The 27,704-nt window shown below is 39.6% G+C and overlaps 1 protein-coding gene across 3 annotated transcripts in view; it reads left to right on the forward strand.

Moving 5' to 3' along the window:
- Window positions 1-27,704, forward strand: part of myo5b (myosin VB) — a 355,668-nt gene that overhangs the window by 119,262 nt on the left and 208,702 nt on the right. For all 3 annotated transcript variants that reach the window (XM_062972559.1, XM_062972560.1, XM_062972561.1), the window contains exons 2-4: window positions 2,702-2,812; window positions 14,863-15,034; window positions 16,522-16,666. In XM_062972559.1, the coding sequence (XP_062828629.1) occupies window positions 2,702-2,812; window positions 14,863-15,034; window positions 16,522-16,666 (428 nt within the window). The remainder of the gene's footprint in view (window positions 1-2,701; window positions 2,813-14,862; window positions 15,035-16,521; window positions 16,667-27,704) is intronic.

The following is a 27,704-nucleotide window of genomic DNA, read 5'->3' on the forward strand; positions in this document are numbered from 1 at the left end:
GATTCAGAATTCAGTGTGATGTTTAGCTATTTTTTAGATAGAGGTACAGTAGAGTCTCACTTATCCAAGCTAAACGGGCCGGCAGAAGCTTGGATAAGCGAATATCTTGGATAATAAGGAGGGATTAAGGAAAAGCCTATTAAACATCAAATTAGGTTATGACTTTACAAATTAAGCACCAAAACATCATGTTATACAACAAAATTGACAGAAAAAGTAGTTCAGTACACAGTAATGTTATGTTGTAATTACTGTATTTACGAATTTAGCACCAAAATATCACAATATATTGAAAACATTGACTACAAAAATGGCTTGGATAATCCGGAGGCTTGGATAAGCGAGGCTTGGATAAGTGAGACTCTACTGTAACTGCGCCCCAGTGATGGAGCATGTTAAAGCGCTGAGCTGCTGAACTTGCGGTCCAAAAAGTAAGAGGTTCGAATCCGGAATGAGCGCCCGCTGTTAGCTCCAGCTTCTGCCAACCTAGCAGTTCGAAAACATGCAAATGTGAGTAGATCAATAGGTACCGCTCCGGCGGGAAGGTAACGGCGCTCCATGCAGTCATGCCAGCCACGTGACCTTGGAAGTGTCTACGGACAACGCCGGCTCTTCAGCTTAGAAATGGAGATGAGCACCAACCCCCAGAGTCAGACACGACTGGACTCAACGTCAGGGGAAAACCTTTACCTTTACTTAACACCATTCAGATTTGTTGGGTTATTCAGTAGCATGCTTAGGAAAAGCCAGCACTAAGATTTGCAGTCTCCAAATCCCTACAGAAAATAGCTTAGTTTCCTGGATTTCTCTATACCACCCAACTGCTCCCATCTGGTGGAGCAATCCTAGTTAATGCTCTGTCATCCTGCTTTTGCAGCTGTTTCTGAAATGTCTCCTCTGCCCGTCCACTTTCCCCCTTTGCCCTCAGCTTACTTCAGTTGCTGCAAACTAATCTCAATATGTTAAAGCAGTTTGTACTGTTAACAGAGAAGAAAGGAAAGGAGAGGAGGGAGCTGAACTTTACCCTTTCTCGAAAAAATGCAAAACAAATAAAATAAGTTGTGTTGAAGGCTTTCATGGCCGGAATCACTGGATTGCTGTGAGTTTTCTGGGATGTATGGCCATGTTCCAGAAACATTTTTTCCTGACGTTTCACCTGCATCCGTGGCAGGCATCCTCAGAGGTAATGAGGTCTGTTGGAAACTAGTCAAGTGGGGTTTATATATCTGTGGAATAATGTCCAGGGTGGGAGAAAGAACTCTTGTCTGTTTGAGACAAGTATGAATGTTGCAATGGGCCACCTTGATTATCATTGAATAGCCTTTCAGTTTCAAGGACTGGCTGCTTACTGCCTGAGGAAATCCTTTGTTGGGAGGTGTTAATTTATGTTTTCTGAGTGGTGTCATCATTTATTGTCCTGATTTTAGAGTCTTTAAATACTGACATCCACAAGCATGTGGACAATTTCAACAGGAAGGAGGAAACCATGAAAATGAACAAAATCTGACTACCAGTATTACAAAACTCTAAAATCAGGACAGTAAATAAAGATCACATTCAAAAAAGAGAGGCATTCCAGACATGAATCAATCAGGGCCAGCTAACACTTTCCAACAAAGGATTCCCCTAGCCAAATGAAACATTCACCTTTGTCTCAAACAGACAAGAGTTCTGTCTCCCGCCCTGAACATTCCACAGATATATAAACCCCTCTTGACTAGTTTCCAACAGACCTCATTAACTCTGAGGATGCCTGCCACAGATGCAGATGAAACGTCAGGAAAGAATGCTTCTGAAACATGGCCATACAGCCCAGAAAATAAGTTCATTCATGGCAACCCAAAATAAGTTGGTTCTCCATTTTGAAACCATCAATACCATGAGCTTTTTACAGAATAAAAACACTGAACACTTGGAGACATATTTCCTCCATATTTCCCATGCCAATGCCATTGGGCGCACTTAAGTTTTTGTCTCTTCTGACTCTCCCTTTTAAAAATACAATTAATGCCATAACAGGATGGACACTCAAAAGCTTTGGTTAATTTATTATAAGCTGGGCACATGCTCTTTCTAACAAGTGCCTTCTGGGTGGGAGATCGAGATCGAGAAATATCGCATTTATCTCTCTGATCAGAAATATCGTGAGGCCAGATATCTTCCTGACAATACTGCATAGCGCATAAATGTAGCTCTAATTGAATAAAACCCATTAGTAGGTTATGAATGCCGTTGGTTTGCAATTTTCTTACTGCTTTGTGGGAATGTTGTTGAGTAAACCCTTATTATTATGAACCCCACTCCTTTGCATGTATTTCTTTGTATGGATTTCTTGTGTCCATGCATCCCTTCTTCAGTAAGGTATATCCTGCCTTTCTTCTGCCTTGGAAGCAAATTGCTGGTTTCATGCTTTTCCCATGAACTTTCCACAAGAAAATTGCAGAATTCAGATCTCAGAATTCAGTGTAATTCAAGTTGTAGTATTCAAACCTGGTTGGCTAACAAAGGTGAAAACAAGATGCTAGAAAAGAATCAGATATTTCTGAAGTTAGCACTGGCCATAAAGGTGTTGGGAGACAGCAAGTTGATAGGAGTTGTAAGCCACAAGCGTTTGAAAAGTCATTGAGACTAGTTGACCGATCAAACTGGCCCATCTTTCTCATACTTATCTTAATCAATCTTTTCTCCCTTCCTTTTGCAGTATACGAGAGTATGGATTCCTGACCCAGAGGACGTCTGGAAATCAGCAGAAATCATCAAAGATTACAAAGAAGGAGATAAAACTCTACAGCTGAAACTAGAAGATGAAACGGTATGCCCTCTTTTTGTCTTTAATTCTCCTCTTTCTTCAAGTTCTCTGTTTTTCCCCTCACCTGTCTTGTGCTTTGATGTGTTAAAGAATGAGGAAAAAACATTTTGAAGTCCAGCATCAAAGTTTTTAGATGCTTCCCTTTATGTCAGGAAGGGATGTTTACCAAGTTGTGCCATTTCCATGTTGATGTATCCTCTTGAGTAGAAACCATGGCTTGGAAACACTATCCTTAATTTTGGATGACAGTTCTCAGAATCCCCTCTTCATTCTGGCTAGTAGAATGTGTTCCTAGAGACTGGGAGTTGCAGTCCAATTTTTACAAGCCTTGGGGAAAGTGCAGTACATGATGCAACCCTGAACTTGAAGGTTAATATAGGAATGGAGAGCAGGGAAGACTTGATTGCATGACCTTTGAAATCCCTCCCAGCTTTATAATTTAGAGTAGATAAGATCATGCTTGCTGAATATAAATTAATTATACAAGTTAAAGGACTCACTGGAGTGTGAACCCATCACCAGAAGGGAATGTTCAGCACTTGCAATAAGCCCTTTCACACTGTGCAGTTATAGAACTATGATTCCACTTTAACTGCCTGAAGTTCATTTTATGGTATTTTGGGATTTGTGGATTAGGAAAGGAGCTCAGGTACCTCACCAAACTACAAAGCCCAGGATTTCATAAAATGTGGCCATTTATTTATTTGTTAATAAACCACTTAGCAGCATTTATATTCCGTCCTTCTCACCCTATAGGGGACTCAGGGCGGATCACAATGTACATATACATGGCAAACATTCAATTCCGTTAGACATATGACATACAGACACAGAAGCAATCTAACATTTTCCAGCTTCCAGCTTCATGAGGGTATGCTCGATTCCTGCTGCTTCATCGTCCACTTGTGACACCGAGTCCTTGATGGAGTACTTCCTCATTCTTCCGCATGCTGCTGGAAGTTTTTATGGTGTTGTAAATCAGTTAAATTAACCTCCCCGCATAAAGCGGTACCTAAATTTTTCTGCTCGACAGATGCAACTGTCTCAAGTTGCTTAGGTCAACAACGCGCTAGGCTATTAAGGAAGCTCAATCTGACCAGGGCTGGGTTCAAACTCATGATTTCTTGGTCAGTAGTGATTTATTGCAGCTGGCTACTAACCAGCTGTGCCACAACCCAGCCATGGCAGTTAAAGTGCGGTCACTGTATTATAATTGTATACCGGTAGTGTGAAAAGTCATTCTATGGTCAACAGCTAGAGAGGTGTTCTCTCAGGTTAAAAAAATAGGGACCTTCACCCACTTTACCCCCACTTTCTTGAGGGTCCTGTACCCATAATCCCAGTGAAAGTGGAGGGTTGACTGTATATGTAATGCTGTAATTCTCCATGTCCAGGTTTGCATATGAATAAACTATATGCATAACTTGCTCAGTGTCTTTGGAGATGCAATATGTCAAGCCGAAATATTTATTAATAGAGATGTTTCAGATGCCTGCATTTTTCATGCCATATGCGTTGGAAAGGACTTTATACATTTGTGTTTATCCATCATTAATGAGCAGCATTGCATAATTACAATGGTAAGTGTCTTGGGTCACCGTGGTGTAGTGAAGATCCAATATGTTTAACCCACTTGGCCAGAAATAAAGGGCAACAGAAAATACATTTTTTAATTATTCAGTAACAAATCTGTTGTGTCACCAAACCAGTTAGCAGATGTAGTTTTTACAAACTGAAGATCATCCCAGGACATTGTGAATAATTTAAAAGGCCGACCAACAACACCAAAAAAGACCATTGCTTGCATAGATGGTAAATAAACAGTTCTTAAAGGAGAGGATGAGTTAATACTTTTTGGTAAATGTAACTTAAATGTGATTTGTAGAATTTCAAGGGGTAGAGGAGGATGGTAGAGAAGGAACATGGCCTGGTTCAAATGCCATCTCATGCTCGGTTGTGGATATTAAAGCAGTTCTAAGGTGGATTTCAGCTCATGTGGTGATAGAATTCAAAGACATAGCCATGTTAGTCTGCACTATAAGCATTCAAACAGATCTTGTCATGCTTTAACTGAGAGGAAAAAGTTGGTAGCATAAGCTTTTGTGGACTTAAGCTTTCTTCTTTGGATGCATGGCATGAAATAATGCCAAGGGGTTGTTGTGTGTTTTCCGGGCTGTATGGCTATCTCCCACATGTATTTTCTCTTGATGTTTTGCCCACATCTATGGCAGGCATCCTCAGAGTTTGTGAGGATGCCTGCCATAGATGTGGGTGAAACATCAGGAGGGAATACTTCTGGAACATGGCCAAACAACCCAGAAAACACACAACAGCCCCGTGATCCCAGCCATGAAATCTTTTGACAGCACAATAATGCCATGCATTTGAGGAAGTAGACTCAAAACTATGAAAGCTTATGCTACCAATGTCTTTTTCTCAGTTAGTCATTAAGGTGCTAATGACTTCGATGCCTTTGCGTACTAAGGTGGTGATTTCAGTTCAGGTGATACCCTTTGCTCCATTGCCTAAATGTCAGGAGAAATGTGGTAACAATATTTATAACTGTTCCAGAACAGGGTTCATGGACATTTCTTTGGTGACATTACTGCAAATCTTGAACTATGTACAGTTCTGCAAACCATAGTTCACAAAAGGTATCAGAAAGCTGGAATGTGTCCAAAGAAGGGCAATCACAATGATCAAAGGCATAGAAACCAAGTCTTATGAGAAACGACTTAGGAAGCTGGGCATGTTTAGCTTGGAGAAGAGGAGACTAAGATGTGATGTTGATAGATACCTTTAAATATCTGAAATGATATCATGTTGAAGGATGTTGTATTGATAAAGAACAGTTGTGACCCCTCATAAAAGACTAATTTTAGATTAATTCCCTTCAGTGCAGCTGTAAGTTACATTAGCCCCTTTTCAGTGCATGCTTTTACCAGAGGGAGCCTTTGAAGACTCTAAGTCAGTGGTTCCCATCTTTTGGTACTCCAGTTGTTTTGGACCTTAACTCCCAAAAATCCCAGCCAGCTTAGCAGCTATTTGGAATTATGGGAGCTGATGAGCAAAGGTCGGGAACCACCGCTCTAAATGGACTGATGGACTCAGAGCTTTGGAAGCTTACTTGGAGTTACTTATTCCCTTCTAAAATTCCTTCTTTTGTGTTATGGCTGCCGTACGAAAGCATAACGTGCTTGGATGGTGGAGATGACCACAAGAAATTGCTGTTCAGCTATTATGCCCTGCTTGTGAGTTTAAACCAGCACCACATTGGAACTGGTGGCTTCTGTCTCAATAGGAAGATTTGTTTGCTCTGAGATCGGTGTTTGGAGGAGCTATCCAAGGTGCTAAACTTGCTGGGAGAATGGGGTTCAGTAGCTTGGGAAGTTTAGCAACTTTGAATTTCATACTAAAACCTAGAGTGCAGACATTTTCAAAGTGTGGCCCTCCGTGTGTTGATGAACTATAGCTCCTATCATCCCTAAATCACCATCGCCAATGGTGATGAATAGTGGAAGTTCTAGTTCAGCAGATTCTGGAGTACCAGTTCCCAGCCATGCTAGTTCGAATTCACAGCTCCTATTGAAAGGAAGCCATCAGTGACCACTGTGGGAATGGGTTTTGTTGTATACTCATGTATAAGTTTAGAAATTTTAGTAAAAACCCACCCAAAAACCTGGGTTGACTGATCCATCGGTCAGTTTAAGCACTATTCCGTTACACTATCACAAAAGGAACCATTTTTCAATGATTAGAGAACTGAAAAGACATGCACGTACTCTGCTTCAGGGAAACACAAAGAAAATCCCTTTTCTTTTCCCACTGTGCTGCTGCTTCTGGCCTTTTGCTGGCCTGGGTGGGAAAATGGCTCTTTCCTTGCTCTTCTTCTCAAAGAAGTGCCAAGGGGGCAGAGAGTGTCAGTGCTTCTTTTAGTGTCTCCTGGGATGGGTAAGTCTCTCACCTTTTGTGACCCTACTCAGAGAAGGGGATGGTTCCTTTTTTGACAAGAGTCAATACTGTACCTTAACATCCATTAGAAAATGAGCATCCTTTTTTTCTGAGTAGAGTTGCAAAAAACCTTTCTGAATGCTTGGGTAGGAAAATGGTTGCAGCTGGCCCCCAAAGTGGTGCTGATGCTTTCCCACTAAACGAACTTCGGCTTATCCATGGATCATATCAACATGCATTATTTTTACTACAGAACCCGTCTTCGACATATAGGAGATAGACTTTTAAACATGAGTACATATGGTGGAGCCCCGGTGGCGAAATGTGTTAAAGCGCTGAGCTGCTGAACTTGCAGACCGAAAGGTCCCAGGTTCAAACCCTGGGAGCAGCGTGAGCGGCTGCTGTTAGCTCCAGCTTCTGCCAACCTAGCAGTTCGAAAACATGCCAATGTGAGTAGATCAATAGCTCTGGCGGAAAGGTAACGGCACTCCATGAAGTCATGGAGGCCACATGACCTTGGAGATGTCTATGGACAACGCCGGCTCTTTGGCTTAGAAATGGAGATGAGCACCAACCCCCAGAGTCGGACATGACTGGACTTAATGTCAGGGGAAAACCTTTACCTTACATATGGTGGTTTGAGTTGCCTTGGCTCTGCAAAGTATTTCTTGCCACCTTGTTATCAAAGCTCCCTGTTTACCTTCCTCTCACAAACACCATGAAGAGGAGAGTGTTTCCTTTTTTGTGTATTGACCTCAGGTGAGTTTCTTTACTTTGCAAACAAGCCACACCAAAGCTGATCAAAGAGCCCTGGGTTACTGCTTTGGTAAAGAACCCTGTGTGATCTTTTCTGAACGGAGCCGGCGTTTGAGACCTGCTGGGCAGATCTCAGGTGATGTTATAATTGAGTCCCTTGTGGCCGGCTGGCTTCGGTAACACGTATCAGTGGCTGCAGGGAGGACGCTGAGGTTGTGACTTCTGCTATTCCCAAAGGGTTTTCAATGGAGGTGGCAGAGAGCAAGGGCAGAGCACAGCTGTCAACACAAGCCTAGGAGCAGAGAAAACAAAAGCAATCTGAGTACAACCACATCTCAATTCCAAGATACTGACTTTTTGTAAAAAAAAAAAAATGGGGTGTAAAAAATCATGAAACTAGGGAAGGAGACACTGATACACAGATTAATTTCAACATGCTTCTTGTTGTGCTTTGCCAGTTTTCATAGCAAATCATCCCTGTTATTTTATTTAAAGGGAAACAGTTATTTGTTTCAGATGTGCTTTGATGTTTCTGCAATACAAATTAAGAATATCACATTAAATCAGAATTAGACACCGCCTTTTCCACCATTTCAGTTGTTTTAGCAATTACAGTAGAGTCTCACTTATCCAACACTCGCTTATCCAATGTTCTGGATTATCCAACGCATTTTTGTAGTCAATGTTTTCAATACATCGTGATACTTTGGTACTACATTTGTAAATACAGTAATTACTACATAGCATTACTGCGTATTGAACTACGTTTTCTGTCAAATTTGTTGTATAACATGATGTTTTGGTGCTTAATTTGTAAAATCATAAACTAATTTGATGTTTAATAGGCTTTTCCTTAATGCCTCCTTATTATCCAACATATTCGCTTATCCAACGTTCTGCCGGCCCGTTTATGTTGGATAAGTGAGAGACTACTGTAATTCATAAAAACACACATTTTTGAATGGTACAAATATTTATCCTGTTCATTTAGATTTTAAACAACAGCATGTCACCGAAAGACTGCAGCATATTATTTAACAAGTTCAGTTGTCAGCAGGACAAATCCTAGATACTTTTCTGACAAAAAAAAAAAACACACACATTAGAAATGCTGCGATATTACATCTAAATAACATGGTCTACCAATTTCTAAAGCAAGTGAAAATGGCAGTACAAACTTGTATATGTCCATTGCATTTCTGTTTAGCAATAACCTTTGAAAGCTTGGCTGCAAAGAACATTTTCTTCTACAGCAGGGGTAGGGTATTTGTTGAAAGCGTCAGTCTAACTGGGGCACAATATCACCTTTTTCATTCCATTCGTCCTCCTTCCAGGGCTTGTTTGTATGTTTGAATGCAGAAATCTTGTCTGATAATAGACCACAATTTGCCCATCTTTGCAAATCTTTGAAGTAGAAGCTTTGTCACCTGCTTTCCATTACAAGTTGTGTATCTCTTTTCCAAAATACTTTCAGATGTTAGAATATTTGCTTATAGACAATGAGATATCTTGTAGATGGGACTCCCATCTAAACACAGAATTCACTTGTGTTCATATACAACACACACTCATACACACACATATGGTTTGAAGGCAGTTTTATACACAGCGTTTTAAAAATAATTGTTACATGGAACCAAGTTTGTGTACATTAAACTACTGGAAAGCAAAAATGTCACCATTTCAGCTACTTATGTGGATAATTTAGTATTTTGGAGTATTTTGAATTTTTGGCTATCCAAGCTGTTTCATAGCTCAATTCACAAGTGATGAAAATGTAATTGAACCTAGGGCAACAAAACTGTGTGCAGTGGATGCGTATAGAGAGAATGCATGGCCTTTTTGTCGTTCCCTTGTCCATGCCTCTGGAGTAATATTACGCTACCATTAGTTAAATCAGCTTTTGAAAAGAAAATCCTACTGGCAGCAGTACTCACACATTTATACCTTTCAGCCATGAAATTTATTTTTGGTGGCTAAGAAGACAGTTCAATGGCTAAAAAGATAGAGGTATTCCAGGATCATCGCATGTCAGAATGACAGAGAATTTAGAAAATCGAAGTTACAAACCTTACTGACTTGGACCATTTAAGATGGGCTGAAAGACAAATTCCCTGGGGTATTTATTAAAGTTAGGGTTCTTTTCTTGCTGGAATTGCTGAATAAATTTATAAATACATAATGTATAACACACATGGAAAAACTTCAGCTCTTAAGGTGTTTTGAACTTCAGCTCTCACAATTTCTAACAGCTGGTAGACTGTCTGTTAGGAATTGTGGGAGTTGAAGTCCAAAACATCTGGAGGTCCGAAGCTCGCCCATGTCTGATCTATAATCATAGTCTCCCAAACTATGTCTGTCTACTTGGATTTTTCTAATGCAATCCTTTGTTTAAATGGGTTCTCCCTTATGCTCTTAAAACTGGAGCCTAAAATTCCCCACTCTACTTCAAATGAAAGAGGATTAAAGAATATTGATAGGTTTTTCTTTTGTGAGTTCATTAGCCAGCATTACTTGTTCAATTAAAAATAAATGGCTGTAGCCGTGACCAAGTGTATGCATTCGTTTGAAGAGTTTGCTTTTAGAATCATTGCAGAACTTGAAACCATGTAGCTCAACACGTGGAAATATAGATTTGGAAGAAACCATATGGACCATTTCCTAACATTAGGTGGAATCTCTTTCTCCATAGTTTGAATCCATGGCTGCATATCTCAGTCTCTGGAGCAGCAGAAAGCAAACCTGCTCCGTCTTGAATAAGATATCTTTTCAAATATTTAAACATAACTATGATGTCCTCTCTTAACCTTTTCTCTGAGCTTAGCATACACAGACCCCTAAGCAACTCCTCATAGGACATGGCTTCCAGAACTTTGACTATTTTGGTTGCCCTCCTGTGGGCACATATTTAAATATATTAAATAGTTTAAATCATAAATAAATGAGAACCTACTTCTTGTCAGTGGACTCTTAGTATTATTTGGCTGATTTGGCTGTAATACTAGAAAATAGCTGGGTAGAAAAAAATAACCCTTCTTTCTTCCCTTCTGTCTTTGGAAATAAATGTCTAGAGAAGAAATCTTTTTAAAGCAGTGAATGTATGAGGATTTCTAGGTAAATCACTGAAAACACCTAGCAAATAGTGTCTCCCCTTCCTCCTATCTTAGTCAACCATTAAATATATAAAATACTAGAGGCATATAAAAATACTAAAGTCAAAATTCAAATTAAACATTGTGAGATAAGGTTAGAAGATGCAAGATTCTGGGAACTGTCAAATTCCCATATAGGATAGAGAAAGAGCAATATATTGTGTTGACCTTCCAGAAGCAAACACTTGTTTTTCTTTGGTTTCAATTTGTTTCTGGTCTATGAGAGATAGGGGTTATTTTTAAAGAGAAGTTTGCCTTTGCCTTCCTATGAGGCTGAGAGAATGTGACTTTCCTATGATCACCCAGTAATTGAATTCTGGTCTCCAAAATTGCATATAAAATGGAATAAAAATTTATGCATTTTCCCCCAAAGTTGAATACGTCTAAGATTTTAAGAAAGATGTATGATGTTGTTACCTGCTTCCAGTTAACTCCAACTTACGATAACCTTATGATTATGATTTATTTCTGGCATTTTTTCAGAAGGGGCTCACATTACTTTCTTATGAGGCTGAGAGAGTGTGACATGCCTGGGGTCACCCAATATGTTTCTCCAATATGACTTGGAGTTTTAAATCTTAGTCCAGCACTAGCTTCTGCATCAGCCTTGCTATCCTGACATTATATTATTATTTTAAAATGTTTTAAAAGATTGTAAAAGTATTTTTGAGAACATTTAACAGAAGACGCATAGATTTGCAGACTGGAATGCTCACCGATGTATCGTGAGCAGAGCCTCTTTACTATATAAAATCATTGATTTCTTTAAATAGTAGAATTTATCTTCTGCTTCACTGCTGTCAAACCTGGTGAGTTTTCCTCCCTTGCCAGGGCTTATCAATTTTCCTTTAGAGAAGGCAGCATAAAATCTCAAATTTTCACATTTGTTTTGAAAAGTTTGTTTCTTGCTACAGCAAGATGACATATATGTCATGTTTCATATGTATCAGTAGTAAAACAAATTTATTTATTTATTTATTTGCAGTATTCATATTCCGCCCTTCTCACCCCGAAGGGGACTCAGGGTGGATCACAATGTACACATACAAGGCAAACATTCAATGCCATATGAACATAGAGACAGAGACAGAGACGCAGAGGCAATTTAACCTTCTCCAGCTTCCAGCTTCCAGAGGGGATGCTTGATTCCGGCCACAAGGGGAGCAGCTACTTCATCATCCACTGTGACATCTTGACTGATACTTCCTCATTCCAAACGTTGCTGGATGATTTTTTATGGTGTCGTAAATTAGTTAAATTAGCCTCCCCACATAGTGGCACCTAAATTTTCTACTTGATAGATGCAACTATCTTTCAGGTTGCTTAGGTCAACAATGAGCAGGGCAGTTTTTTATTTTAATGGTCGGGTGCTCACTCCGCCACGGGTTGGCCTCGAACTCATGACCTCTTGGTCATAGTGATTTATTGCAGCTGGCTACTAACCAGCCTGTGCCACAGCCTGGCCCTGTTAGCATTAACAGGATTAATGCTAAATTATAGTCCCTAGCTGACTTTTTGAAATGGCATTACAAATGCAACTTCTAGGTAAGCAAACAGGAGGATACTGGTGCCAATGGTGGTGCAAAAGTCCCCGAAGGGGACTCAGGGCAGAGCACAACATATATATGGCAAGCACTCCATGCCGGGACATAAAATAATTATAAATATACACTAACATTAAAATCAGTTATATCTACTTTAAAATCAGCTTTTTAAACCAACTGGCTCTGGTAAGTGGAACAGATTTCCTATTATTGCCTCATTGCACTGCTCCAAGCGGGAAGCTTTTCCAGGTCTTTACAATCTTTCTGAAGGTCAGGAGGGACATAGAATCGCATTGGAGGACCTAGAGAATCCTAGAGAGGTATTCTTTAAAAAAAAACCTTAGGTGTTTCAGCATGATCAGAGGAAGTTGGCAATAGATTCACACTAAAGGACAGAGCGGTTCCTAGAGCGAACATTGTGAATAATCAAACCTGCAAATGTGCAAACTGCAAATGTGGAGGGAGAACTTTATCAGTGGGGGAAAAAACCTCCAGGTTTTCTAAACCTGAAGAAAGTTTACCATAGTGCCAAACCTATTCAAGGGGATAACAATTAGCTTCTTGGATTGGTCCTGTAAATTTGGGGCACAAATGGCGAGTGAATTCACTCCCCCATTGATATAGACATTGCTGGCTATTCTAGGCTCAGACAGTAAAATGTTTGAATGACCAGTAGTAAAATTAGGTGTGTTATGAATAGATAGTAAGGTAAAGGTTTCCCCTGACGTTAAGTCCAGTCATGTCTGGGGGTTGGTGCTCATCTCCATTTCTAAGCCGAAGAGCCGGCGTTGTCCGTAGACACCTCCAAGGTCATGCGGCCGGCATGACTGCATGGAGCGCCATTACCTTCCCGCCAGGGCGGTACCTATTGATCTACTCACATTGGCATGTTTTCGAATTGCTAGGTTGGCAGAAGCTGGAGCTAACAGCGGCCGCTCATGCCGCTCCCGGGGTTTGAACCTGGGACCTTTCGGTCTCCAGCTCAGTGCTTTAACGCACTTCGCCACCGGGGCTCGCTATGAATAGATAGTAATCCTTTTTTAGCATTTAAAAATATTCTTGACTTTCTTGATACGCTTTCACATCCTGTCTACTTTACCTTGTACATATATTGTGTCTCAAACTTTTCCTAAGAATTGGTAACGTCCTTCTTAACTACACAAAGCAAGCTCCCTGGAGAAGCCTTACGATTTGCAGTTATGGCATTTCCAGCCTATGAGTGGCTATATGCGTAAGCATTTTTTGGCCCCGTCTAAACTGCACAGCTATGCTTCCAAATTGGACTAAAGCTGCATAGTATTTCCTTTTATCTGTAAACACCTTTGTTACTGCTCCAGGGTCTTATTTCCATTTTTTAAAGTACGTTGAGAGGGAAGGAGATAGTATCGCAGTTTAAGCCAGGAGACCTCATGCCACTTTCATGCTCTTCTTATCCTTTGGATTAATTTTGCACAAGTCCTTTGAAACCTCTGACAGCTACATTTCTCTGGTTCTGGGCAAAAATAGAGTGCAGGCAAAGGTCTACATAAAATTTCAGATTAATCGACACCTTCCACAGCATCCCCTCACCCCAATTTCTTTGCTAATCCAATTGGGATCATTTTCTATTTATTTCCTAAAGTTGCACCTACAGAGCATTTTAGACTCATTTTAACATGGGTTTTAAAGACTTATTCTGTTTTATTAAAATATCCTATAGCAAGAACATCTTGCAGGAGCATATTACAGTTTAAACAATGTAAAAAGATTTACTGGCTGAGTAATGCTACATCAGGGTTGTGTAAAATAATCTCTGTATGTGGAATTATACATTGGTTGTGTTATACAATCCTTATGTTGAATAGCAGTGTGGCACAAATGAATACACAGCTGAATGTGCAATTGAATGCACAACCAGCCATGCATATTGTGCTCATGCGCATTCGCATCTCATAGTTGTTTTTAATTTATGCACATATCCATGCACAATGGCATTGCACAACCCATTCCACTTCCACTAATTTTCTAAGACGACTCTATATATGATGTTTTGAATTTATAGCTACTCAGAGTGTTTTGCACCCCATTTTACTACACACGAAGTAGACAGAAATTGAAAGCCACAGAATTATAATGCTGTTATTCCACTTCAGTTGCCAGGTCTGCATCCTATAAGTAGGTAAAGGTTTTTCCCTGACTTAATGTCCAGGTGGGTTGGTGAACATCTCCATTTCTAAGCGGAATAGCGGTGTTGTCCGTTGATACCTCCAAGGTCCTCTGGCCGGCATGACTGCGTGGAGCACCATTACCTTCCTGCTGGATCGGCATCTATTAATCTACTCACATTTGCATGTTTTTGAACTGCTAGGTTGGCAGAAGCTGGGGCTAACAGCAGGAGCTCACTCCGCTCCCTGGATTCGAACCTGCATGTTCAGTATGGAAACCTGGAATTTATAATTCTGTGCAGTACTAGTGCTCTCTAGTTGAGAATTCTAAATGCCCTCCCTAAACTGGAAATTCCCTAGGATGTGGTCATGGTAGTCAAAATGTAATATAGTATTATGAACTGTGTAGTGTGAAAATGCTCTTTTTTGACTCGTGGAAGCAAGGAATTAATTCCAGCTATGCCTGCACTACATTTTTAACCATGCATTTTTCTTTGTCATTTCAGATCCAGGAATATCCTATTGATCCGAAAGCCAATAAGCTTCCCTTCTTGCGTAACCCGGATATTTTGGTTGGAGAAAATGACCTGACAGCTTTAAGTTACCTCCACGAACCTGCAGTCTTGCACAACTTAAAAATCCGATTCTTAGAATCGAACCACATCTACACGTATTGTGGTGAGTGCTGCCATGTGCTATATCTTGCAATATGCGTGTTGAAAGGACAGAGTGCAGTAGCAGCATTTAAAGTAAAAGAAGACATGATTGCCATGCTTGCTCATAATGATCGAGCAGAAATCTTAATTCTTTGAACTATAATGTTCATGACCAGCCATATTACTCCTTATGTGAGAAGATAAATAAAACAGGTGTGGATAATTTTGCATTATGTTGAACCTTTAACCTTTTGCATTCATCTGTTGAATTGGTTTTTTAAATTTAAGGATGGGAACAAGCAGCAGACATTGTTCTGTTTCTAAGACTATGATGAAAATAATAAAGGAGGAAGTGCCTTTAAAAGAAATGCTGAGGAGATAAACCATCCCTGTTTACACTTAAACCCATAACAACGTTCCTCTTCAGCTGTTTAAGTAGATACAATAAAGGCTTCAAAGAGCTCTGTGGTTAAATGCGCATTTCTTCTTCCCATGCATAGCTTTCTTATAATATGAGGGCTGGATGAAAAGTATTGCCTCCACCTTTGTTACTTGGGTTTGGATGGGAATATTTTAATAAATCAAATGCAGAAATAATCCTTAGAATGTGCTCTTTAACTACCACTATTCACTTTTCCACATAATCACCAGACAATTGGATACATTTCTGCCAATGATGAACAAGTTTTCTGAAGTCGTCACGGAAGAAGTTGACACTCTGTTTCCGCAACCAGCGCCTCTCAGTACCCATTGTGCACAGATCTTCCAATAGCAAAGCAAAGCAATAATGTGACCCACACGTTCTTGTGAAATGCTGATTGTGCTTGAAATTTCTCTCTGAATGATACGATGATTGTCCCGAATCAATCTATCAATCTTTAGCTTGTGAAACTCGGTGGTTCCTGTCACAGGACGTCCAACTCTTTGTTTGTCACGTAAGTCAGATGTCCCCGCCTCAACATCTTTAAACTTACTCACCCAACGACGCACAGGACTCACATCAACACAATCACCATAAACAGCTTGCATTCTCTGATGAATCTCCTTTGGGGTGACACCTTCTGCTGTCAAGAATTCAATGACTGCACGTTGCTTAAGTCGCATTGACCGACCGTCTGCACAGAGTTCCATACTTCGCACTTTAACAACACAACCATTCAATGCTAAGGCTTCTCGCTAAATGGAACTGTAGAGGAGAGTCTACTGAACAAGCCAGTACCTGCCGCATTCCAGTACTGCTATCTGTTGAGGAGTTACGAAGGTGGAGGCATTACTTCTCATTCAACCGTCGTATAATTACAGAAGGGCTGAGTTTTAATATCGAAGTTGAGTTTTCTTATAGCGATAAGAGAAAAGAAAGAAAAACCAGAAAGGAAGAGTAACCATCAATGGGAGTTGATTATTTTGAGGTGATGAGGATAGAAATATATGTCTGTTCTATACTCAAACGTCATAAGTTCTCATCCAGCTGTTGTTTCTTATTAAGTTTTAATTTTTATGTTTTTTAAGGTATTGTCCTGGTTGCCATTAATCCCTATGAACAGTTGCCAATCTATGGACAAGATGTTATCTATGCTTACAGCGGCCAAAACATGGGAGACATGGATCCCCATATCTTTGCAGTTGCAGAGGAAGCATACAAGCAAATGGCCAGGTAGGCAGAAGACCTTTCCTCCTTACGTTATAGATAGACTTGGACACAACAAGTAAGACTGATGCTGTTCCAAGGTACTGGGGAAACAACAAAGTTCAGCTTGCAAATAGTGTCCAGGATTTACAAAAAATCTTAATCATTTATATTGTGTCATGGTGTAAGCATCTTGCGACTGAATGGAGAATTCAGCAACTTACGCAAGACTCTTATTTATACCTCTCTTTCGGTTTCTTATTTTGCACAGTTCTACTAGGTGGAAAATATGAAAATGCTCTTGTATTATCATAGAGACAGTTGCACTTCTGCTTGAAATTTGGTAATGAGAGTTGGTTTTGGCCTCCACATTTGCTGGTGTTGTTGGAAGTGAAGAAACATCACTGCTTGTATAGAGAGCAATTAGGGACAGAGGGAACTCTGTAGTGTATGCCTGCTATCTTGTTCTTCACCTCTTGAACACCTTCTCTAGAAAGGTTAGACAGGTGCCTTCTTTGAAGAAGGTGAAGGGTGCATCTACACTGTAGAATTAATGCAGCTTGACACCACTTTAACTGCCATGGCTGAATGCTGTAACATCATGGGATTGGTAACTTGACGAGTCACCCACACACTTTGGCAGCAAAGGCTTGAGTGTGGCAGGTGAGAAGGAAAGGCAATTCTAAATTACACCTTTTAAAAACTCTTCTGCAATGTGAACATTTTAGTTGTATCTATTTTTAATTTTTGTAAACTTCCTTGGGACTGGGGCTAGAAAAATGCCAGGGGAAGACAATAATAACAACTTTGTACATTTCTGCAAATGTAGCTATTTTCATCAAAAAGCTTAATTTGCTTCAAGTTACAGAATTTGGTGCCCTTAGGTTTTAGGGTGTGTACTTATGAAACCTGATCTTGAACTCTACAGTATTTGAACTTACATTCACCTTTAGAAAAACACATTTTCTACTTTTAAACATTCTCAATTAGAGGCAGGAGATGACGGTGCATCAGCAGATTCCAAGAGCTCTTAAATAGGTGCTTTATTTCTCTTGCCTTCTGGAAGCAAACACATTTACCGCACCTCCCTCTTTCCTCTTATTACTTTTTACTACTCTTACTCCTGGTATAACTTTATCATCATGACAATAGCACTTAAGCCAAGTTCAGACTGCTGTGAGTAGAGGCTGCTCTCTGTGTTTAATTGGGAGCTTATTCTACTCCTCCTGTTCAGAAATTGACCCAGGATGCAGTTTGAAGTTGCTGACAAGTTGGCATCAGTGGAGATTCCTGAGACATGAGAATCTCAACTGCAGTTTAAAAAAAATCTTTCAAGCAAATTTAGAATAGGACCAGGTTGGCCCAGTGTTGTAGCTCAACAAGCAGCTTAGGATTTTTCTGACCTGTCAGAGGATGAGGGATTTGATGGGTTCAAAGTGAAGAGTCTGTCAGTGTTAGGAGAGAATTGCAGCCAGATGAGGCCGATGTTTTGGATTTCACAGGGGAAAGTGAAAGTTCCAGGTCCCTTGGGAAACGGCTTTTGGCTGATGGGGAGTTTTCATGAGAAGCTAGATTAGGCTTGAGAATGGAGGGAGTGAAAAACAGACCAATTAGACGTTCTGAGAGACTCTGTGAGAAGACCTTGAAGCTCAGGTGTGTTCAACATGATCTCATGGCTATTTGGTCAGGCTTAAATTAAGGAGTGCTGGCTTCAGGCCTTTTAGAGGAGTCAATGTTGCCATATGGATGGCTCTCCTGTCTCGGCTCTCAAGTTCATGATTCAAGCATTCTTACGTTACCTGGTTCATGCCTATGTTTCCTTGAAAGATTTACCTTGGAAAAGTCTTGCTTTCTGGTTTAAGGATTGGTGTTTGAAATACTTCTGTGGATTTGGGTTCTCTTGATTTTACCTACTTTGGCATTTTTGGATTACTGCTATTTTGCATTCTCTATTCTGTTAATCCCCTTTTGAAATGCCCTTTCCCCCTTTTTCCCTGCTTTCTTCTATAAATATCTTTAGTTAGAACTACTGGTGCTCGGTGAAAAGATGTTCCCTGTGCTAGAGTGCAACACTTAGGATCTTTTTCAATTCCCTACTTAATCCAGAAAAAGCACTGTGTCAATACACAAACATATGATACAGTTGAAAATTGTAAAGTGTTCCTCAGCATCTGGTATCCTAAACTCTTCCTGCTTCCTTTATTTCACTTGGATTTTTTCCAGTTCCACTTGGAGCTGTCCATGGTCCCACTTTCCCCGTCTACTTTCTATTTTTGTACTTTGTACTATTGTGCCTAGAAAAATGTGTGTTTGTCTCTCTCTTTCTGTATGTATATACAGTAGAGTCTCACTTATCCAACATAAACGGGCCGGCAGAATGTTGGATAAGCGAATATGTTGGATAATAAGGAGGGATTAAGGAAAAGCCTATTAAAGATCAAATTAGGTTATGATTTTACAAATTAAGCACCAAAACGTCATGTTATACAACAAATTTGACAGAAAAAGTAGTTCAATACGCAGTAATGCTATGTAGTAATTACTGTATTTACGAATTTAGCACCAAAATATCACGATGTATTGAAAACATTGACTACAAAAATGTGTTGGATAATCCAGAACGTTGGATAAGTGAGACTCTACTGTATTTGCTCTCTACTTGCATAATTCAAAACATATGTTTATCTTCAAAGTGACAGGAAAAAAAACATTTACAGGAGTTGCCTCGCCACTTGGAAATGCTTCCCTTTTCTTTTAAAAAACATAAAGCTTTGTCACTGATGCTCACTTACATGCACCGGGTGTGTTGTTTGCCTTTGAGATATATTATGAATGTTCTGAGATGTTGTTGAGGATGGTCACATTGTCTTGTGTTTATACTGCCCTGCCCTGCAGTGTTGGGAGGTTTCCACTGATATTTGATAAAGGCCTTCAACTTCCTTGAGCCCAGAGAGATCGTTTGAGCACATGTTCAGGAAGAAAAGCAAAATATAAATTGCACAGATAAATAAACATTGGTATCATGATTGACAGGCAGAATAAAGCCCTCAAACTCTTTTGACTGTAGTAAGAAAAAAAACAATTAAGGGATGGGGAAACAGAGAAGAAAATTATGTCTGGGTGTAACAGTAATGTGTTGTCCTAGGATACAAGAAGAGTTCTTGGGGTGGTATTAAAGCTCGCAAATCCAGTCATTACTTAAATTAAATGGTGACATAGATTTCTTAATTTTGAGAAGTTATTCCCTGGCTGCTAAAGCAGGGCTTGGAAAAACATTGCTGTATTCCAGCTCCCATCAGTCCCAACAGTTTTGACATTGCTGAGGCTAATGGGAGATGTAGTTATCAGGTTTTTTGAGCTTGCTGGGCTTTGGATTTAAATACTCTGGACATTTCCCAAGTGCCTTTTCAAAAGTACAGGATATCTCAACCTGTGATTGAAGCATTAGTAAAAAAGTTGGAGTTGTATCATTATTGCCTATCAAACTAAGATAAATTCCTGAATGTCATAGATTTTCTTGGTTCCCCTGATGACGAGATGTCAGAGGTGGAAGCATCACTTATCCCATGATATTTGAAAGTTTTACAGCATGAATTCAGTGAATATTTTCCTGCTGATGCAGGCAAAAACTGAACTAGAGATCAATTTTCAGTTAATCTGTTTGAACTAGAAGGGCTCACAAGAGCAAAGGAAGATAAACTCATAGAAATATCCATGGATGGTGCTCTTAAATTTTAGTTCAAGGAACCATGCTTTCCAAATTTCTGAACTTTCTTACAAACAGATTTTCCAAAGCTATCAGAGGGCTATGAAAGTATTGATGCCTTTCATAATGACATAATTGTGTGTGAAAAACCATTTTCTGCTCTTGTTTGTCTGAAAAAGGTAAGGAAACTATTTGAAAAATGTAGAGTCAGAACTCAGAATACAGGTTTGAGGTATTAGGCTCAATGTAACAAGGCTTGTAAGTGAAATGCAATGTCAGTCTTCTCATTAGTTAAGAAATTATAATAAACAACATTAAACCAGAGTCCAGATTTTGTATGAAATCAGGCCAGTAAAAATATTATAACAGGAGTGCTTATATTTACTTATTACTGTTCTCTTCAAATCTGAAGAGCCTTGATGAGCAAGTTTAAATAAATATGTCTTGCACTTTATGGTTTTACATCTTGAGTTAGGTCTTAGTGGTTGGACTGAGGCTGAATTTTGGATATATCTTCTGAGTTACAAGTGTATAAGTGTATAAAGCCATGGTCCTCAGTTTGCAATATCTGAACAGAGCAATTGGCAGCCAGGAATCCTGTTCATAGGGTTACCATATGTTGAAGTCAACTTGATGTCCAATAACAATATAGAATTTTCAGCTAAAGGTCTAGTGTCTTACTATAACTACTGGAGAGTTCTTCTCTCACTCTGGACTTTCCACAAATATATATAAACCTTCCTTGCTTAGTTTCTCCATACCTCGCAACCTCTGAGGATGCCTGCCATAGATGAGGGCGAAACGTCAGGAGAGAATACATCTGGAACATGGCCATACAGCCTGGAAAACATACAACAACCCTACTGCAGAATTCCTTATATATCCACAGTTGTTCATACATAAATGACAGTGTCATTGTACAGACTCATAGTTCCTCATGGAGGACACCCAATGTGCAATCTGATCACCTTGCATTTATGTTTGTAAACAGCATTCCTTTATATAAGTGATCTGTAGCTCAGAGGTTCTAAGAATATTGAATGCACTGCATCGAAAAGCATTTAATATTAAAATACAACATCTTACATTTTGGAAGAGCCCACCTGCCAGGAGCATTTCGATCTAACCGCCAGCTAAGCTCCTGCAATCCACTTTTAAAATTATACAGTTGCTTTGAGTACTGTTCTTTAGCCCTAAGCATATAATTAGTATAATACTAGCCCAAAGTCCAGCACATTCACCGAAAAAATGGAACCAGAGCTTGGAATTAGAGGGCCATTTATTTTAGTTATATCTTACCTTTCTCCCAATATGAGACTCAGGATGACTTACAAAAATGCTAAAACAAGAAAAGGCTTATAAAAATGAGTGAAAAGGAGGTTAAGCAACTTTTTGTATCAATATGCTGTTCAGTTTTGAAAAGTGGAAATTCTTTTTAAAAACTTAATAAGGTGAAAAATACTGTACAGATACTCCATGCAACCATGTACATGATCCCCATATCTGTGGGACCAGTATCCAGTTTCATTTCTCCATGTCTGACAAAATATGTGTTCTTTAGGCATTTTGTAGATCCTCCAGTGTAATTCCATAGTGTTCTTGGACTGGAGGTCCTTCATTTCAATAGGGTTCATTATTATTTGTGGTTTTACATATCCATATAAGGTCTGGAAGCATATTCCCCAGAGATACGGGGTTGTAGTAGTGTAATGTGGGAAGAATCACCAAGAAATCTATCTCCCATCTACTAACCAGTGGGCTTGTGATAATGGTGGTCAAAGTGAGAGTAAGCCCTCATCTGAGGAATTTAAAACTCTGACATATTTCTATATAAAGATAAATCTTTCAGATGCTAAGAAAATCTTAGTTATCTCCAACTCACTTTCACCAATGTTACCGTGAAATTGGTAGCTGTTGAAGCTGGTCTAACATTGTAGGAACACATTTTGACTTCATTTTTTGATGACATTTTTAATGAGCTGGGCCAAAACTAACAAAATGTGTTTCAACAGGAAGATATTATAGTACTTTGGCAATAAAAATGAAATGCACAGATATAGGAGAGGTGACACCTGGCCTGAAAACAGTCCATGGGAAAGGGATCTAGGAGTCTTAATGGGCTATGAGCTGAACACGAATGAACAGTGATGTGGCAGCTAAAAATGCCAATGTGAGTCTAGACTGAATCATTAAGAGTGTAGGGATCGAGGAAAGTCATAGTTCCCCTCTATTCTGTCTCTTGTCGGACTTCATCTGAAATAACACTGTGTCCAGCTCTGGGCCTCACAATCCAAGGACATTGACAAGTTGAAACATGTCCAGAGAAGTGTCACCCAAATGTCCAAATGTTTGGAAGCTAAGATCTATGAGAAGAGGCTGAAGAAGTTTAGGTTTGTTTAGCTTGGAGAAAAGAAGGCTACAGCAGGACATAAGAGCCATGTTTAAATATTTGAAAGTATGTCACATTGAGGAGGGGCAACTAGGACATGGAGCAATGGAATCAAATGGCAGGAAAGAAGATTCCACCTAAACATTTGGAAGAGCTTTCTGACAGTAAGAGATGTTCAGCAGTGGAATACGATGCTCCCTTGGAGTGTGATGGAGTCTCCGTCTCTGGACGTTTTTAAACAGAGGCTGTAAGGCCATCGTTAGGCATGCTTTGATTGTGTTCGTTCATGGCAAGGGGTTGGATTGGATGGCTCAACTCTATGATTATATGATTCCGATGTAGTGGAAATCATAATCAGTTTCATAAACATATCCACAAGGACAGAAATACAAAACTTCTGTTGTTACAAAACAATGAGCAGTTAATGTTGCATTCGCTCATTTACAAGTGAAGAAACAAATCTAGTCTTTGGCATAGTAAAGGAATTTAAGTCTCTAACCCATTTAGAATACATATCATTGTAGTCTTTGCTGTGTTAGAATTTGGACATTGGGTGGTCTTTTTTTATCCCTTAGTAGCATCTTCTGGCCTTTTCTCCTCTTTGGAAGTAGATTTAGATGAACCAGCAATCTAATCCGGAGTGACATCTCCTTTGTGTGCTGTTTCAGAACCACTGGGCAGATCAAAATTGCTCTTTTCAGGCTGCTGGGCCCACATGAGACCTGATTATGTTGTTATTTGCACCACAGTGTTCAGAAAGGGAAGGAATCAGGAGAGCGCAGAGAGGGAAAATGTCCCATGGCTTGCTCTGTGGTCTGATTTCTCTTGTTCTTGCACAAAATTAATGAATCTGTCTCATGGTGGAGAGGAAGGAAAATAATGCTGTCTAAACATTTAGGTGGGGGAAAAATACCACTTGGCAAGTATTTGACTTTTTGGACACTTTTGCTGGAGCAAAATTAAAAATATGTTCACCATTAACAGAAGATTAATCTTAACGTTTTTAGTCACAGAAATAGGTGAAAGCATTGCTGCCAAGGCCAGATCAAAAACAGAACTGATACCTAAAGCTTCAGGTTTCTCATCCAAACTCACAATTAAGCTTCTCTCAGAAAGGAATCAGGTTTTTTTGTCTTTATGGACCCAGAGAGAATATGTATCTAGCTTCTGGGATCATAAGACCTTTGGCATCTATCTTTCGTAGCTTATTTTTAAGCCCTTTATTTTTATTTTCTAAGTAAGGGATGGCAATGAAGCAGTGTGTACAGGGGAGAAGTAGGTAACTTTGGTGAAACATCTACAGAAGACCACCATTAATGTACATCCCCAGTTAATGGCATGCCTTCTGGATTAACTACAGATTCTGAAGTATGCAGTGAGCATTATCAACACATTGCTATAGTCCACTTTAAAATTGAGGGGCAGGTTGAATAAAATGGCTAATTTGTGTCTTCCTAAGCCAGTGGTTCTCAACCTTTGTGTCCCCAGGTGTTTTGGCCTACAACGTCCAGAAATCCCAGCCAGTTTACCAAGTGTTAGGATTTCTGGGAGTTGAAGGCCAAAACACCTGGGGACCCACAGATTGAGAACCACTGACCTTAAGCTCTATTGGATCACAGTCCACTGGTTTTCAGTGATTATCAATGAAACTGGCTCCCTTCATTTATATCAGTCTCAAGTCATACCATGAGTCCAGAAATGCAAAATGAACATAAATCTAGATGCCCTCCCTCTTGCTCCCAGTCCAGGAAAGTGGAAAAACAATTTGGTGGAAAATGAGCTGTCTTACGCCGTATTTACTGCCTTGGCATAGCACTGGCAAGTGGGAGGAACCAATCCATATACATTCCTGTGCAAATCTAGCATGGCTTTTCCTTCTGCCATTGAGACATTGAATTAACTGCTTTCTTCAACACCCCATTCAGAAAATCGTGGAAATTTTGTTCTTTAACAAAGGCTTCTTATACTGGCAGACAATAGTTCCCCATGCAGGAACTAGAGATTTCTTTTCCATTTGGCCCAAAAATCACATAGTGTAGTCTAAAAAAGGCAGGTACGTGGAACACTGCAGAGGAGAAGGATAATCTTGATTTTTAATAAAAGAGTAAAGTCTGTATTTCCCGTTCTTATTTTAACCTCCATGATTAAAAACAACAACTTGGCTTTGAGTCAGCAGTGGAGTATTTCTGATCTCAGTGAGAATGCCAATCTGTTCCACGTTAGGGTTATGTTTAGCACTAGAATATGATTTATCTTTCATATATCCTTCCCATTTCCATTCTAATGCATTGCCTTCATGGGAGAAAGTTCAATTTCCACTGAATGGGACAATTTACAAACAAACCAGAACGTACCACTATTTCATTGTCTTGTGGTTTGTTCAAAATTGGGGTGGAGCATTTTTGTGTCAAAAATTTTTGAAGAAAGAAATATTCCAATGATTTGTTAGCACACTTTTTGTCCAAGTTATTTTTGTTTGCACTAAACAACAGCAGATTTGAAAGCATTGCCTGCAACAATGCAAATACTGTAGAAAAAAGCCTTTGAGCCTCAGGAACATAATGCACCCTCATGGTACATAAGGGTTAAAGCAAAATTTAGTCACGTATTGATTTTCCAGGAAGAGAGATCCTCATTAGAGTTAGAATAGAAAGGACAAAGAACTGGGGACCTGTTCTGTAATATAAAGTTTCTGCAAAAAGTCTGCAAAGATTGACTATTATCCCGAGGGCCAATGAAGCACAGGGAGGGGAACTACGTTTCTTTTATTGAACTAACCAGAAAGGTGGTACCTAATCAAGATATTTTCAATCTAGACGTGGTAGGACCTAGGATGGTTTGAATTTCCTGTGGCAATACAAAACTCGGAACAACTGACCATAATCCTTGAGAATTCCTGGAGAACAGCAGAAATCATAACAGATGGTAGAAGGGAAACTGTTCTTATTATTTTCAACAAAAAATGGGACAAGTGGAAGAGGATCCAAACAAATGCCACAGATACAGGATGAGTAATACCTGTCTTAAAAACAGTCCTTGTTAAAGAAATCTTAGTAGACCACAAGCTGAACATGAGTCAGCCGTGTGATGAGGCCGCTAGAAAAGGCAATGTGATTGTCGGCCACATCAATGAGAGGATGGTGTTTATATCACTCATAGTTCCACTCATTTGTGCTTTGCTCAGAGTTCACCTGGAATAATCCTGTTTCATGTTCTGAGCACCACAATTCAAAGAGATATGGACAAGCTGGAACGTGTCCAGAGAAGGGCAACCAGAAAGGTTTGGGAACCAATCTCTATGAGGAATGACTGTGGGAGCTGGGTATGTTTAGCTTGGAGAAAGAGAAGGTCAAGGGAGGACATGGTAACCATGTTTAAGTATTTGAAAAAGTGCCATATTAAAGATAGAGCAGGGTTGTTCTGCTGCTCCAGAGATTAGGACACAGAACAATGGATTCAAACGACAGAAAAAGAAATTCTACCTAAACATTAAGAAGACCTTGACACACATTAAGCGGTGCCTAGGAGTGTCATGGAGTCTCCTTTTTTGAAGGTTTTCAATCAGAGATTATTGGGAATGTTTTCGTTGTGTATGCCTGCATGGCGGAAGGGGTTGGACTGGATGACTTTTCTGGTCTCTCCCAGCTCTTTGATTCTATAATTGACAGTTTGGTTGTTGGTTCATTTGAGGGTAATAGGTTTTAGAACAAAATGCTTTCAGCTCCTGCTATGCACTGAGAGTGGAAAATAATATATAAGACAAGATGCAAATATAATTGGCGTTTGTAATAGGACACGGTGCTTGGCTCTGTATTGAAAGTGGAATTATTGAAATGATGGCGAGAAGAAAATCTTATTTGACTGCTGTATAGGCTTTCCTTTACATCTCCTAAATGTGCCATTAAGTCATGGGATTTAAAATAAATAACATTAACATAAGTGATGCCAGGGTCTGTGTCCTCATCAAGTAGAGCACAGGAATGAAGGAAAGCAGCATTTACTTAATGGGAAAGACAAGTATAGACAGCTAAAAAATGGAAAAATTGCCCTTCCCAAGTGTCCTCGTCCATTTTTGTGAGATTTGTTAATCTTCACATACTTCTGTAATTTTCCTCCTATCAGCCTTAATCAGCATAACCTGTCGGAGAAATGATGGGATTTGTTGACAGATAGTACCTGGAGTTCCCTGTAGATAGGGATTGCAATGTCAGAGTGTCTTCCTATTTAAGTCTGTTACCAAAAAGTAAACGGGGAAATAATTATTTTGGCAACTGAAAGGCTAACAAATGTATTGGACCATTAGTCAGTTTTCCACAACGTGGCAATTGGTAAATATATTAGAATACCAACCATCGTCATCCAGTGGGCCAATAATTATGGTGAATGAAGATCTGTGGACTTATAAGCTCCATCATTTAATATGGAGATCCTACACTAAAGTCATACTTCCATGTTGACTTAATTGTGCTTAGATCTAGGGAAATGAATCAGTGGGATTTGACTTGCCAAATTTCTATCCTGGTTTGTGGCCAGAGAGTTCTAGGAAAACAATATGTGCCAGAAATTAATTTTGACACTGCCAGTTCCATTTAGCACATGAAGTTGATAACACATGATGCTGGCAAAGGCTCACAAGTGTTCAGATTTATTGATTTCAAGGGGGGGGGAGGGAGTTAAGTGCATCCTACTGAAATATGTGATATTTAAGTGCCTTCTTTTAGTCTGTAATAAATGATAAAAAGAAATTACGTTGAACTCCTGGATCATAAAATCAGTGATAAAAATTCATTGGATGACCTTGAGTGAGTCACACATTCTCAGCCCTAGAAAACTCTGTGATGGCCTTGCTTTAGGATAGCCGCAGGTTGGAAACAGCTTGAAGGCACACAACGACAACAATACATCTACTTAAAGATGGTGCATAAATTTCCTGCTAATTAACAGGAAAAACATGCATACCCTGACATGAC

Source organism: Anolis carolinensis, chromosome 2, assembly GCF_035594765.1.
Source record: "Anolis carolinensis isolate JA03-04 chromosome 2, rAnoCar3.1.pri, whole genome shotgun sequence".
Classification (NCBI taxonomy): domain Eukaryota; kingdom Metazoa; phylum Chordata; class Lepidosauria; order Squamata; family Dactyloidae; genus Anolis; species Anolis carolinensis.